General features: G+C 35.2%; 1 protein-coding gene across 2 annotated transcripts in view; it reads right to left on the bottom strand.

The window, feature by feature from the left end:
• ZNF423 (zinc finger protein 423) overlaps positions 1–14,989 on the bottom strand; it is a 170,592-nt gene that overhangs the window by 22,266 nt on the left and 133,337 nt on the right. Inside the window, exons 6-8 of one of the 2 annotated variants that reach the window (XM_072422942.1) lie at positions 8,584–8,631; positions 5,046–5,177; positions 981–1,096 (exon numbers count right to left, since the gene is read on the bottom strand). In XM_072422942.1, coding sequence (XP_072279043.1) covers positions 981–1,096; positions 5,046–5,177; positions 8,584–8,631 — 296 coding nt within the window. The remainder of the gene's footprint in view (positions 1–980; positions 1,097–5,045; positions 5,178–8,583; positions 8,632–14,989) is intronic. The other variant, XM_072422943.1, reaches the window with a different exon arrangement.

Raw genomic sequence — 14,989 nt, 5'->3', positions numbered from 1 at the left:
TACCAGCTATAGTAAAAAAAAAAAAAATACGATATCAGGAAGGATTCATTGATGACCCCAGCCATACAAGTCTGGTGATGCTACATGTTTATTATCTCTTGTCCTGGTAGAAACATTAAATTTTGGGTTTTTTGGTAAACCAGAACAAATCAAGTGTGCATCTCCCCAATACAAAAAAATATTAGCAATAAAAAAACTAAAATTTACCAAAGTAGCCTTTCTACCACAAATATTACAATCCCTGTAGTTAAAGTTTTAAGTAACAAAAACATACAAAAGATTGTTCAGACTAAACTAAGCACCCTATAGAATACACATAGAATGTGTGCTTGTACTCACATGTATATATGGCAAGTGCAAATACAGAACATCCAGGCTTTTTTGAGAGACCAGTTACTTGTGTGATATACTAAGTATAGAGATAGGTCAATTCTACGGTGCTTTGTTTTCTTTCCTTACTGTTGATTCTAAAAAATAATGCATTTTTTGTTCTAGTAAGACAGCACTGTAGTCACCCTAGAGCAGAAACTGTTTTAGAACTACATAACACTATACCTTCCGCTTCTCCATAACACAGACACGTGTTTTATAGTTCACATAGAAAGTTGGAAATTTCTGACTAATAGCAATTAGTAATTCCAAATAGACCAGGGAGTTATCAGTTCACAAGATTTCTGGTGAAATTATTAGATAACAGAAATACCAAAATGTGTTTTCATTGGTACATATAATAGATCAGGTTATTGTAAGGGTGCCATATGCTTTACTAAAGTTTGTGGAATTCCATATCTGTAAGATTTACTGCATTTACGGCTATGGAAGGTGACAGTGGGATTATTAAAAAAAAGCATCAGATTCATCTCCAGTTTATTTCCAGTTTAGAAACTAGATCTGGATACGTGCATAATACAATTCTCTAAAACCTTTACAATATAATTATTCTAATATCCTTTACAATATAATTATTTAAAAAGTTTTACCTGAAGCTCCGTCTGAAAGAAGAACTTCTGTGGGCATTGGGAACAGTCATAGATTTTATCCTCTTGCCCATGAACTGCAAATATATGTTGCTGTAGCTTATTTGCCTGTACAAAAACTAAACAAAAAGGAAGGATTAGACAACATATCTAGTACATCAATATAAAAAATAACTTTAAAAAAAAGACCTTTTATAAAAAAAAGTGCTTGAAGTGATAATTTTTTCATGAAGTTCATAGTTTTTTTCTATAAAGAAAACACAAACACAACATCTACAAATAAAAGAACTTATTCTTCAGACATAACAGATCTCCAATACTCCTTGATGATGATGAAAATTGGTATATAACTTTCTTTTTTTAGTAAAAAAAAAAACTTGATGCTATATAGAACAGTGTATGTGGAATCCTTTACTTAAAGCAAAACTAAATTTAAATTCACAAAAGCAAAATGTGAGCAGACAGGTTCTTTATTGCAGAATGGACATGCTATGTCTTCTTCTGCAATAAAATAAACTTACCTACCTGTTCATAATTTTTAACTAAACTTGCCTCTCCCCACTGTCTCTCTCTCTCCTGCCAACTCTGGCATCCACACCTTGTCCTCTTCATGGTTCAGAATTTTTGGCCATCTTGATTAGCCGGGCCAGAATCATGTCACTCTCGGGTACATGCTTACAGGAGTTCATTCAGGTAGATGAGTTTTTTTTTTATTGCAGAAGAGGTATCGACTGACCCTTCTGCAATAAAGAACTTCCCTGCTCACAACTTTTTTTTTTTAGTTTAGTTCTGCATTGATTTATTTAAGTCAGAGCATGCAGAGCTACCATTTACTGGATGTTTTACACAAGTTCTTAACATCCTACATCTAGAGTATGCGTATTTCACAGGTGGCATGAAGAGTTCAGTTTAAACTGCCCAAGACCACCTTAGTCTGAAGGCTTTACAGGACAGGAGATAGCAGTAAGTCCTTCTGATGTTAGAAGTGCTTCTGCTGACTTCCTCAGAGAAGAGAGTAAGAAGTTTTTTAGCCATGTATGAGCTGTCAGATTATTCCTTAGTGCTTCCTGAAACTACAAAGAACAGACATGCTTCCCAACACCTTTTCTAAAGGAGACATATGGCTAGCCTTAAGCTATGTACATACATTAGATAGCTGTGGTTCAAAACAAAGGATCCTCAATGAATGAGCATTTGAAGAGAACATCACATCAATTCACAATGCTATATATGCGTCACTAATTCATTTTTTCACAGAGCTCGGCAGACCACTGTATTAACTGCAAAGGTGATTGTTTAAAGATCACATGCCTATTGGCCATGCATGTTTGGTTGCCTGCATGATCGGTTGCCTGCATGATCGATCACGGTCTAATGACATCTGGACACATGAGACAGACAGAAAATCTGCAGAACAAGTCCATAAAGATGGATCATTTACATCAATAACTTTTGACATTCTTAAGATGCTTTTTAGAAAGTTGGACATGATTTTTTTAAAGCTCTCCGAGACTTGAGAAAATACACTTTCATTGGTGGACTTGGGTGATCCAGCAAACCTGGAATAGATTTCTTTAAAGTCATTTGCTATTTGTTAGCAAATGTTCTCAATCCTGGACCAGATCCATTGCTTGTTTGCGGAATCACTCAGGTTCACTATTGAAAGTGTATATTCTCCAGCCTTAGAAAACTTTAATAAATCAGGCCCATGCGAACTGTCCTCCATGTGCATGTAGCCTAACACTACAATGTAGATAACAACACAAGATATCTTTTTGGATGTGTGTGGCGTTGTCAATTACTCTTACTAGCACTTCAATTGCACCATTTAAACCTATGCAGAACAACATGTGGCAAAGCATTGGAAGTACATGTCCATTCACTGCTGTGCATGTTAAAAAATGCAAAATGCACTACATGTGTATGCTATATGCTGCATTCAGCTGACCAATTCAAATAAATAGGCTGCCGCACACAGTGCACTGCAACGTGCATTTCAATGTGCATTTAGTAAAGTGGGAAGAAGCCCTAAGATATAAGCCCCTGCTCCCAGTGTGATTAATCCTGGTTGTAAATCTCTATTGTCAATAAAGGTTTTATTAATCATGTGATTACTCCCATGTAATATATACTGTATATATTACAGGCAAAATCTACATCTACATTTTTTTAAACAACCCAAACCTATTTTTTTTTTTTTTGTTAAATGTTCCGCAGATGGATTCATCCACAGTAATAAGAGGCATTTCAATTTATTTGAATCCATTTATTTGATTATGGAAACAGATGCCTGTTGTCTACCATGATTTTTAAAGCTCTGTCTTGAATATTTTCTGGGAAAAGACTCCCACATTTGATGTACAGAGATGTAGTATATTACCTGTAAGTATATTTAACTGGACAATAGATAATTTATTGTAGCATATATTTTGCTTGATAATATTAATGCTGCTGCAATTTATATTCTCAAAGTGGAAAAAAAAAATCCAATGATATCAAAATAGTCAAGTGAATGCAAAGGGTCACGAATATAAAAAAAGGATTATGTAGATTATGCAAGATATTATGTTTGTAGTACCAGTAATAAATTGGGGAATAATGCTTAGGTCACACTTGTGGAATTGGAAAATGTCTGAAAATCCATGTGTAGCGGTTGTGTGATTTTCAGACATTTGTCAGCCTGTTACAGATACTTATTAGGCCTCTGGTTGCCCTCAGTTCATCGTAGGGCAAATAAGTATGTATACACAGTTATATATTGTACAACACTAGAAGCTATAGCATACCATGCCATCCTCCAACCACATATGTGTGTACTAGCCTGTTCACAAATTAGTAGTTGGGGGAAGTGGTGGAAAAACGTCCAGCAGTAAACCACTAATGTGAATTAGCTTGGGCAGAGATATACCTCAAAATACATAAATGTAGCTTTAACTTTTCCAAATATTCCTTAGTTTACAGATAAAAAATATACAGACCACTGTATAAAGCTTTAAGTTTTCTTTAAAATGAAGAATCCAGCTAAAATAAATTAAGCAGCATTTTATTTATAATGCAGAGTTGCTAAATACACTACAAAGAATGACAACTAATCTCCATAACCCTTCATTATATTCTTCATTTTATATCAAGTCAACTGCCAGCACGTCTTTCATAGAACAGGGGGAATACTTCTATTGCATCTTAAGAATAAACTTTTTTAGCTGATACAGGCGAATATCGCAAAAAAAAAAAAAAAAATAGGCATTTAAGGACATACTTTTACCTAATAAAGGCACAGGAAAAAGGTTTCCGGAATTCTCTATTTTTTCAACTTTTTTTGGTTAATATTATGACTTTCAGGAGGTAAAGCATTGTTACATTACTCCCTTTAGGCCCTAATGAAAAGTGAAATCTTTGGCCCTCCAAAACACATTGGCTTTGGCACTCTTGGTGTACATTTTTTGCCTCTGGATGTTGGGGGCACCAAGAACGTTGAGAGCTATCACTGTGCTCAAATATTCTTAGATTTCTATGACCAAGAGCAGACCTGAGCCTGTTAGGGTTCCAACTACCCCCTAAAGAATCTTTTTGGAGGTTTATATTACGTGGCAATGTTAGATACCAATAGTGGTTAGTATAATTTTAACTTAAAACTACCTACCAATACATATGCCTTGATCATAATGTCCCAAGCATTTCATCTAAAACATTATACAAATCTTCATTGGTTTACTCAAAATAGTCATGTACAGGAGAACGGTAAAATAAATTGTATGTGATAAAGTCAAAACAATGAATATGTGTCTCATTACAGAGGTGTAACCATCTTTAGTGCTACAAGTGATAACAAGAATATTGCATGACACAGTAACACAATAAAGTCCTAGGTGTTGGTGATAATAAGTTGGCAAGTTTAATACTAGGAAAAGAAACCCATTCATTTGCCTGCTCATTAAATGTTAATGTGTTAGCAGTTCATCTATCTAATTAAAAAATCTTGAGAATGTAGTTCGATTTAACATTACAGTCAGGTCATCAACTATTTAATTAGAAATCAAGCCTGGCACAATAAAAATGTAGACTTACCTGTAAAACAAACGGGGCATTTGAATGTTCCTCCCATTCCTTCAAAGCTGTGTTCAATCAGGTGACACAGAAGCTTTGCCGGAGAGTCAAACATCTGGTTGCACAGCTTGCACTCGTGATTGATTCCTTCCTCTGCAAGGTTCAAATGATACACACTTGTTAGCGACACAGTAGATTAGTATCTGAAATGCAGCATTCTGCTCCAAAGCACAAACATTCAACACTACTCACTTGCCTGGAAATCTGTAACAAGCACAGTATATTATAACTAAAAGTCATCAAACATTACGTGAAAAACATATATAGAGATTTGGGTTTGAACTTATTTGACCAAAGCAATGGTACCCAATAACTTTAATGTTATTTATCTTACGACAAATTAAATTGCTGGTAAGACTACAATTTAACTGCCGGTTGGAGGAGAAGAAAAAAATTGGAGGAGGATAAAAAAGATAGCTTTACTATTCAACCCAGTAAAATAAGAGTTTTTTTGTGTTCATTTAGAATGAGTAATTTATTTTATATAGTTACATATGACAAACATTGAACAGGGAGTTCATGGAAGTCCCTAGCCTAGAGGAGATTACACTTTATAGCAGATCTATACAAACACAAATTTTAGCTAACCTGGGTTCATGAAAGGAAACATTCATGGTGTGAACTATAATATATATATATATTATATAACTATATATATATAAACTAAATGTTATGATACAGAGACAATTGTAAAATCCTATTATTAAAAATGTACAACCAAAAAATAAAGACTTGCATGTTAGTCTTGCAGCTTATGTTAGAGAGCTTTGTGTAGGAAATAGAATGGACATACATTGGACATGCATTTCACAAAGAAGGGTTAATGAATTATTTATGAACACATAGGTGCCTGTGACATCCTAACACATCCCTCATTTTCTTCCACTGACAAGGCAGTGTCAGAAATAATGTGACGGCTGCTTCCAAGAACGAAGGCGGCACTAATGTGTATTATGGGTGTCTACATATTTGCTTTATAGTGAGCTTTGAAATTAATGGGATTTATAATAAAAACAAACTTTAAGCCCTGAGATCAGCTATCATCTATTCTCATTGGGAAAATGAACAGCATAGTATATATTTATATACATATATGTACGCACACATATATGTAGCCCCCTGCCTGTTTGGTATCATTAGGGTTGGTAAATAATTTAACATATGTATCATTAGTTAAAGTGAATTATTTTTTTATTCATTTAAGAATAGGGAGTGCTACAGACATAATGTTATATAATCTTATTTGTGAGACATTATTTAATATTTAATAATTTGTTTTAGTTATTAAGTTTGGAAAGTACTGCACATTTGTTGTGTTATTAGATTATATCCTATTTGTGAGACATTATTATTAAATAATAATTCATTTTTAGTTATTGTGATTGGAAAGTATTGCACATTTGTAGATAAGGTGATAATTGAATGTTTTGTATTACCACTTCAGACCAATATCTTTAAAAAAAAAAAACAAAACAATTTTAATCCCCCCAAAATAAAATACTTACCATGGCCCCAGGTGCTTAGGGGTGACTTAATATTATTATTATTATTATTATTATTATTATTAATAAATAAAACAGGATTTATATAGCCCCAACATATTATACAGTGCTGACATATACTGTAGCTCTCAGCACAACTGGCAGTTCCAAACAAAATGCATTCTTGCAATTGGTTCTTCATTGCATTCCTACAAAAAATTTAGTTTAGTGAGTGAGTGTGGCATCACCCATGTCACCAGAAAGCACCAGAGGCAGAAGCCTGGGCATTTTTTCTCTGGTCCACTGGTCCACTTTAGGAGAATAAAGCCACATTCTTATCTAGTCTTTTATTATTAAAAACTAACATGGCATCATTATATCTTGTAGCCCTGTACAAAATAATTGAAATGGAGAAGGGGAGTTATATAGCTAAACCTACTACAAAAATATTTCCACTGATAAGGCATAAAGCTATATAGCATAGAAGACAAAAAGAAGCTAAAAAAGGAGACAGAACCTCTACTGTATGAATTCACAGTATGCAAATACTTTGTGTTTGTGCCACTGTGTCTTCTTCACATTTACAATAAATATTGGACAGTAGGAATTTAATTTATGAATTTGGCAAAACAATAGTTATCTTGTGCAATAAAAACTATTTTAATAATTTTATTGTCCTAGTGTTCTATTAATATACATTAAAAATTGGTATATTTATTTATTTTTTGTCCAGAATTAGACATAGGCACATTGCACATGTCTGTTTATTTCTGCACGTTCGAATAATAAACGAGTTCACTCCTCCAACTCTAGTTAACCCCTTATTGTAAAGCTACAAAGCAAATTAAATGTGATCCATTAGCACTGACTGATGCCGATACCATTATCTTTAAAAGAAGAAAAAAAATGCATAGCGGAGTAATAAGCATTCATTTTCCACTTCACTACTCAAAAAAATAATAGGATGTGCTCTTGTTTAAAACAAGCAGGCCTGCTGGATTCTGTCAGGCTGAAACTATGTCAGGCCAAAAGAGGCACGGAGAGAGCTTTGTGCACAAGTATCATGGGGAGATGATAGTATCCTGTAATGTTCTCACTACCTACTTTTGTCTGCAAAAGCATTTGATCCTTGACAGACAACTACTTATTTCCATAAAGGTTTAGAAGGGAGGGGGCAGAGATACGAATCAGAGCCAATTATGTGAATTCTGAAGGTGAAACCTGGGCGGTGTCTTGAGATGTCAAAGGCAGGAATTTGTATAATTTTTTGTAGTCACATAATTTAGTGCCTGTTAGTAAGGCATTGACCTTGCTGCACTGTCTACACAATACTCATTTTTCAAATGCATTCTGCTGGCATGTCCTACTGCACCGAATACATTTACATACTGGCTGTCCTAAAGCTCAGTAAAATATATTGTCTGCAGTGGTAATATACTGCATATTAGGTGGCATAATACAATACTCTAAAAACACACCTCTGCCTGTACACATCAAGCTGCAAACATTTAGAAGACTGGCAGGGAAAACAAATAAATGTGTTTTCCTTTGTGTGTTTTTTTTTGATTCATGAAATCTGTCACAAAGCACAGATGCATTTAACATTTCTTACAATTTTACGGGCTGTGTCAATTACAGCAACCTCCTGGTGGGCATGCAGTGTAATTAATAATAAGTATTTAGCTGATGCATCAATTGCTTTTCTAATTGTGCCAGTGTAAAGCCCACTAATGGCTGGGAAAGTAGAAATGAGCAAGCACCGCTCAGGATGACTAGTAAGTCGCTGTCATTAGAATTGCACGACAAAAAGACCTAATCCTCCAATGCATCTTGTGTAGTTCCTTTATGTCTGCATATCTCTTTGCAGTATAATGAGGTTTATGTTGAGTTTTACATTACATTATGCCAGTCTTAGAATTGTTGATAATTTCTGCAATTTTAAAATAGTGGAAGAATAATATAACAATTCACTGACCTACTGATTAAATCATTTACCCAGTACAAGTATAACATCTTACCCATTACTTTGTCCCTGGCCGAGGTGGTAAAAGACACAGTCTGCGGTACTTGAAGGGAGACACAACAGCACATGCGCTTAATTGTAACATTGTTATCAATGGCCTCCTATGTGTTCATAACATATAGGAATTTTGGAACATTAAATTTAAGTAATGAACACCCTATTTATACCATCAATACATATTTAATGGACTGACTGCTCTTTATATATATATATACATATATACATTCACACACAAAAATATATGAACTGGGTCTACTCTACAGTCTACCTATGGGAGGCACAGACATGGAACTTACTGATGGATTACTGATGAACAGTTCATACTGGAAAAGGACAATTTGTACAAGGACATGTTTTCCATGGGCCACTACTTACATGTGATCCCCCATACCAGGTAATTATTTAGTGCTATTCATAGGAAGCCCAAATTCCGATGTAGGCACTACCCCACAATGAGATCAGTATACCCTGCTGGCTGGAGGACTTGCCTAAATATGCTGGATGGACAATAAATATACACCTGAAGAATAAAATTATACACTCTGATCTGTCAATTCTCAAAAACATCTCATATTTAATTCTGCAGACAGCAGAGGTATTTGCAGGCACCTCTGTCCTCTCAATTTCTACAATCTTTATCTTTTTTGGTGACATTTCCCTTTAAATGATAAGTGATTTATTAAAGTTATTTCAAAAACTATTTCTTGGAGGACGTTTTAGCACTCACACAAAAAAAAGAAAAAAAAAGTTTTTTTTACAAAGCAGAAGGTTTTCTTCGAAGTTCATAAATGTTTGTTTAGAAGTAAAAGAATTTCAAATTTCTTTTTCTGTCAATTGTGAAGAAAACAAGCAGCACTTTACACGCAACAATTAGGATTTTTCTGTATAATTTTGGTCATTCTGATGTTAAAAATAAATCTAGAGGTAATTAAATAGCTCATCAGCTCAGACAAAAATTGTAATTTTTGCCTGTATTTAAAAAAGTACCATTTTTTAGACGACAGCAAATGAGCACATTCTAGCTGTTTTCTAGCATAAAAATGATTATTATTATTATTATTACAATTTAGATTAGAAATCATCTCCTTCATTACTAAGAGCTTTTCTTTCTACCACTTTCATAATGCTTATTTTAAAACAGGGGACAAGTATAACTAACCTAATTTAGAAATATTAGGAATAGATGCTGCACGTCTATGGAATATCAACATACCATCAAAACTACATCAAACCAAACAGCACAACACTATCAAAAATGACATAAATATTATTTTTTAAATAAATCAGTTTCCTTATATAAAATCTGTCTGGAATTATGCTACTATATATCCAGTGATAACACACAAGGATAAAACATAGAACTGAAAATCTATTTTCTTCTTTTTGTTCTATTTGCTGTGTTTGTGCTTGAAAATTCCTTGCTTTCCCTGTTTATTTCTGTACCACCAAATCCTTTTGCTGCCCTATATTTCTGCTCCTACCTACTTTCTAATTAATCCATGAGGAAAAGTCTGAGCTCCCTTTATTTATTTCCCAAGAGGTTGTGTTCCGATGTGTGTCAGGCAAAAACGGGGGCTTTCAACCAGCTCCTAGGGGCTCCGAAAGCACAAATGAGGTCTTCGAGTCCTACCTTGACACAGAGGGGACAAAGATGCTTATCAAAACAGCTCTCTGACAATGAAGCACACTGGGGTTCTCAAAGGCTTGGGATTGATGGTACGGACAGTAAGTTTATCACCCAGGGAGCATTCCAAAACTCTCCAGGGTTTGCATTAGGTCAGTTGCCATGGAAACACTGAAAGAACTCAACCTCGTAACTGACCCTTCTCTCATTTTTTTTTTTATTCTTGGGCCACTTGGGGCCAAAGCTATACTTCCACAGAAAAATATTCTGGTCGCATATAAAAGCTAAGGGAGGGGAGTTTCAGGGTGAGTGTGGGACAGAGCAAGGCTAATGCCACCTATATATTAAGGGTTAAACCTGGCATCTGCCATGGCAAATTTACCTCTCGGGAATAAAGAAAACAAGGTTCAAACTACAGTGGAAAATGGACATTTCCGACAGTTTGTCCCAAATTAACCTGTACAGATGGTGGCTTTTGTAAAAAACATAGATCAAATATATCCGTGTAAAATCATAGGAAATATGTTTGATATTAGCATGACAGATTAGAAAAGATCTCACCTAAATATGCATTGTATGTATGATGACAAACCACTGATATTTAGACAATAATAGTTTTATAAATACTTTACAACTTTGGAGGATTAGAGAGGTTACAATTCTGCACCATTATAGGTTATAACATTTTTCTGCTTTTAGAAACCCTTTTTGGCCAGACTTGCAACTTTAACCCCAGCCTTATGAAGAACTTTTATGAAACCTGGGTGTGAATTTAGCATCCTTGTTTGAAAATGGTTGTGTTTATTTCCTGTTCACTACTCACTAAATTTATGTAACACAAATCTTCATAATTCTCACCAAGCTAACACATTTGTCATTGGTTGCCATCTGTTTGGTAACAATATGATACAATTAAAATCAGGTATTAGTGGTCAACAAACACCGCTTTCAATAACTATAAATATCAACATACTCAATGGTAAAATAAATGTTAACATCACATTCCTGAGTATGAGCTCTAGCACATACATTCTGTTGGACAAAAAACTTATAACAGTGCCAATTGCATATAATACTGTGTAAATTATTGGTATGCTGTTAGGCCTATGTTATAGAGGCAATTTGTAAATCCAAATCTCTAAAGATTACACTATCCTATGAAGTAGTCCTGCTGCTTCAACTATAATTTTGTTGCCATTTTAGTAATGGTGACATAAAATGTTGGTAATTCCATTGCTCGTGAAGTATTATCATGGTTAACATGTGCCTTAGAGAGAAACTCCAACCCCCTTGAGAATAAAAAGACAATTTTATATCTCACAAGGGTTTTGGCATATGTATGGCAGATTTTTAGATGTCTGTAGATTCTGATAAGGTAATTGTCATATGCTTATTCAAATCTTTCAAAATGGGAGTTGGGCTGAATGTTCAGCCTTTAGTCTAATCCTAGATTAAGGCTACATACACACGTGCAATGGTTCTCGTCCGATAATCAGCTGATATCGGATGAGAATCTTGCGGCGTGTACAGTGCTTGTCGTCCAACGTCGGAACGACCGTCTTGACGGATCCACGGATGATGGACCACGAATGATCTTAAAGCAAGTGAAGGAGAGAGAGTGCAGTGGGGTGCCGCTCTGTCGTTTTCCCCCTTTCCTCTCCAAAGAGCAGAATGATGCTGTATGTACAGCACTCGTTCATACATCGTGCAGTCGTTTGTCGCTGGAAAGGATCGTGAAAGACAAATATTGCACCTGTGTATGTGGCCTTTGTCCCATATTCTGATAACCAAGCATTGCACATGTTTAGCCATATTATGATTTCAAAAAATTAAATTCACCTTTAAAGTTGTGCATGCTTATGTATTTCCTAAGCATGCACAACCTACTGAAAAGTAAACTAGGATACAAACAGCTAGAGTTTAAGTCTAGACCTCAGTATTGCCCTGAAGTGCACAAAGGAAAAAAAATGCTTCACTTAGATTGTGATACCAGATTGCACTTTCGATAATGTTCCAGGAGAACGATATTCTGTGCAACATTGCAGAAAACTGCAGCCCATCCTTGACCCACAATCTACATAAGTGCAACATTTTTCATTTGTGACACATAAATGATACATTGCTAATTTTTAGGCTGATGAGTTCTTGTCTGCTGTTTGAATATAATTGATCTCCAGGTTACCAATGAAAGAATGCTATAGAATACTTGAGATACTTAATAATTGAAAATACTTGAATACTTGTGAATGAAATGCAATTGGCATTTGAAAGTCCACCCTTTAAGATATAAAATAAAAAGGCATTCTCAAATAATCCAGCATCTATTAAACAAGGTGCGCTAAAATGTGGTAAAATGTTTAATGCTATCATAAAGAAAATATATAGCATTGAAAATAAAAGATAGTTGATATATTAAACATTTGTTCTGAAATCTCATCAATTTCATAAAGCTACTAGACAAATGCACATGGTTCAATTAAGTGTGCATAAAAACTTGGAGCCCTTTTTATGAAATCCTGTTGAGTTTGTTTTTGTGATTCAGCACACTATCAATGACATTCTCCTTCCTGCCTGTTTTTTTTTTCAGCGTTACGTTTGGTCTGACAACAGATAATTGTCAGCATCCCTTGCTCGGTGCATCTGGAGACTTGCTAGTGGAGATATTTTCTGGAGGTTTGGCTGGATTTGACAGGATCAGAGCCTCCTTTTGAGTTTTGAAACAGTAGGTGGCAGGATCTCACTGATCCTCTGTGACAAGCACTCGTTTTGTTGTGCCAGTTACGCAAGTCGACAGTGATGCCCTTTTTAAAGCCACCATTAGCCACAAAAATAGCAACCCGTTCATCTCCCTTAGGGACCCAGGTGCACAGAATGAGGACGACACCAGTACAAATCATGCATGGCCATTCAAGGACAAAACAATAGATGCTGGGACTGTACATAAGCAAAGTGTGCTTTTCCCCTTTACATTTGAGGCTAAATATATACAGTGTCCCTTGATAAAACGGTTTCATGCTCAGATAGTGAATCACATATTAAATGCAGAAAAATAAAAAGGAAAAAAATGCAGGATGTGTGCTTTGGACGACTCTGGGGACGGAATGGGCTATAGGCAACTGGTCAGTGAATATCACTCTATTTTCTAACATATACGCACACAACAAAAATCTAATTTGAACAATTTTTTTTAGGCAGTTGATTTTGCAGCAATGGCTGTGAAAAATTTACCTGTTACTACAAGTGTAACAAACAGAGGTAAAGAGCAGACATAACCAGAATTTTTATTGTTTAATGAATACTTTAACTTGCATAACATTCCTATTAAAACACTAATAAAACTAATTCCTGCTTTCTAAACCCTTGATTTAACAAGCATAGGAAAGCATACAGTCCAATAGAAAGAACATTACCCATCATAGGTACTGTTTATTTAACTGTTTAGATCACTCATGATGACCTAACAGTTTATTGGACATCTTTTCACTAGTTTAACTGTGCCCTAATAGATATCTATAAATACTCAAAGTGCAAGTGGCATTAAATGCAGATACACCAGCTGATTTATCATTTTCCCAGTCTTTGTTCTGGCGCAATCGCAGCTGTCTGACCTACACCTAGGATTCAAGAATTCAGCCATATATTGAAATATTGGTCACCACTGTACTACCTTAATGGGTTGCTAAAAAATAATAAAGGTAGGTAACTGTTTTTCCTGATCAGCAGAGATATCTTGTCACAACCTTGTAGCAAAACCAACACTTTTAGGAGAGTCCGGCAGCCTTCTGGGTTGACGGCACTGGTAACCCCCCTCACCCGCTTTGCAGGCCTCCATCATCAGCTGGTTCAACAGCACAAAGAAAATTCCCAAAGGAATAGAAGTAAAAGCATCTGTATAGAAATGTAATGATTCCAGTGCCAATTATATGAATGGTTTCTTCATACTGATGAAACATTCTGCATGACATAGGGACATAGATTGGTGTTCTTGTACGTTCCTAAAGGCTCTCCATACAATACATCGAGTTGTGCCCATTTATGGAGTTTTCTCTTGCTGTCAAATATTTATTCTTAAAGGTTAAGGTATAGTTTCTGTGTGTGGAGCTAACTCTCAACCAAAATAAGGTACTCCGATTCGGTAAAATATCAATTTCTGATTGTCTTCTGATGTGGTAAACAAAAGCAAATACAATTAAACAATGTAAGACTCCAAACATGAAAAACTAAAAAGAATGCATCAAGATATCCTTTTGTTATTGGTGATGTTAATTTAACATTCAAGTGTACATTAGGGGATATTTGCAATCTAAATTACTCAAGTATTTTATAAGCTTGTTAAGCAGAAATCACTCCCCTAGCTGGTATATACTAAGTGACGAGAGTTTACAGGCCAAGATTCAGAAAAGACATTAGGAAAAAAAAAAAGCTTGTATTTGTTAAATTAAACAAAGTCTTGTGTCTCTTTATAGGTATTCCAGTGGGTAATAACAGTGTTTAGTTTGTGTACATCAAAAATGATGTCAGGATTCCATTTTGACTTTTATATTAAAATGGGCCTTGGCGTCTGCAAGGGCAGAAAGGCCATCCTACTCCTAAACTCAATCCAACTCGAAGAAGCCTCCTGTCGTTACATGGCCTAGTGAGGCATCTGTGGGAGCAGATCCAACTGATCTAATTTGCATAATGATGAAGCTTTTAGAATTATGTTCTGTTTTAGATGGACAGGAGAAAATAAAACGCCCTTTGAGCAGCTGGACAAAAAAGAAATGCTTTGACTTTG

The sequence above is a fragment of the Pyxicephalus adspersus genome, chromosome 9 (genome assembly GCF_032062135.1).
Source record: "Pyxicephalus adspersus chromosome 9, UCB_Pads_2.0, whole genome shotgun sequence".
Taxonomy (NCBI): domain Eukaryota; kingdom Metazoa; phylum Chordata; class Amphibia; order Anura; family Pyxicephalidae; genus Pyxicephalus; species Pyxicephalus adspersus.
The sequence above is the reverse complement of the archived record's forward strand: the minus strand, read 5'-3'. Positions and strand labels throughout refer to the sequence as shown.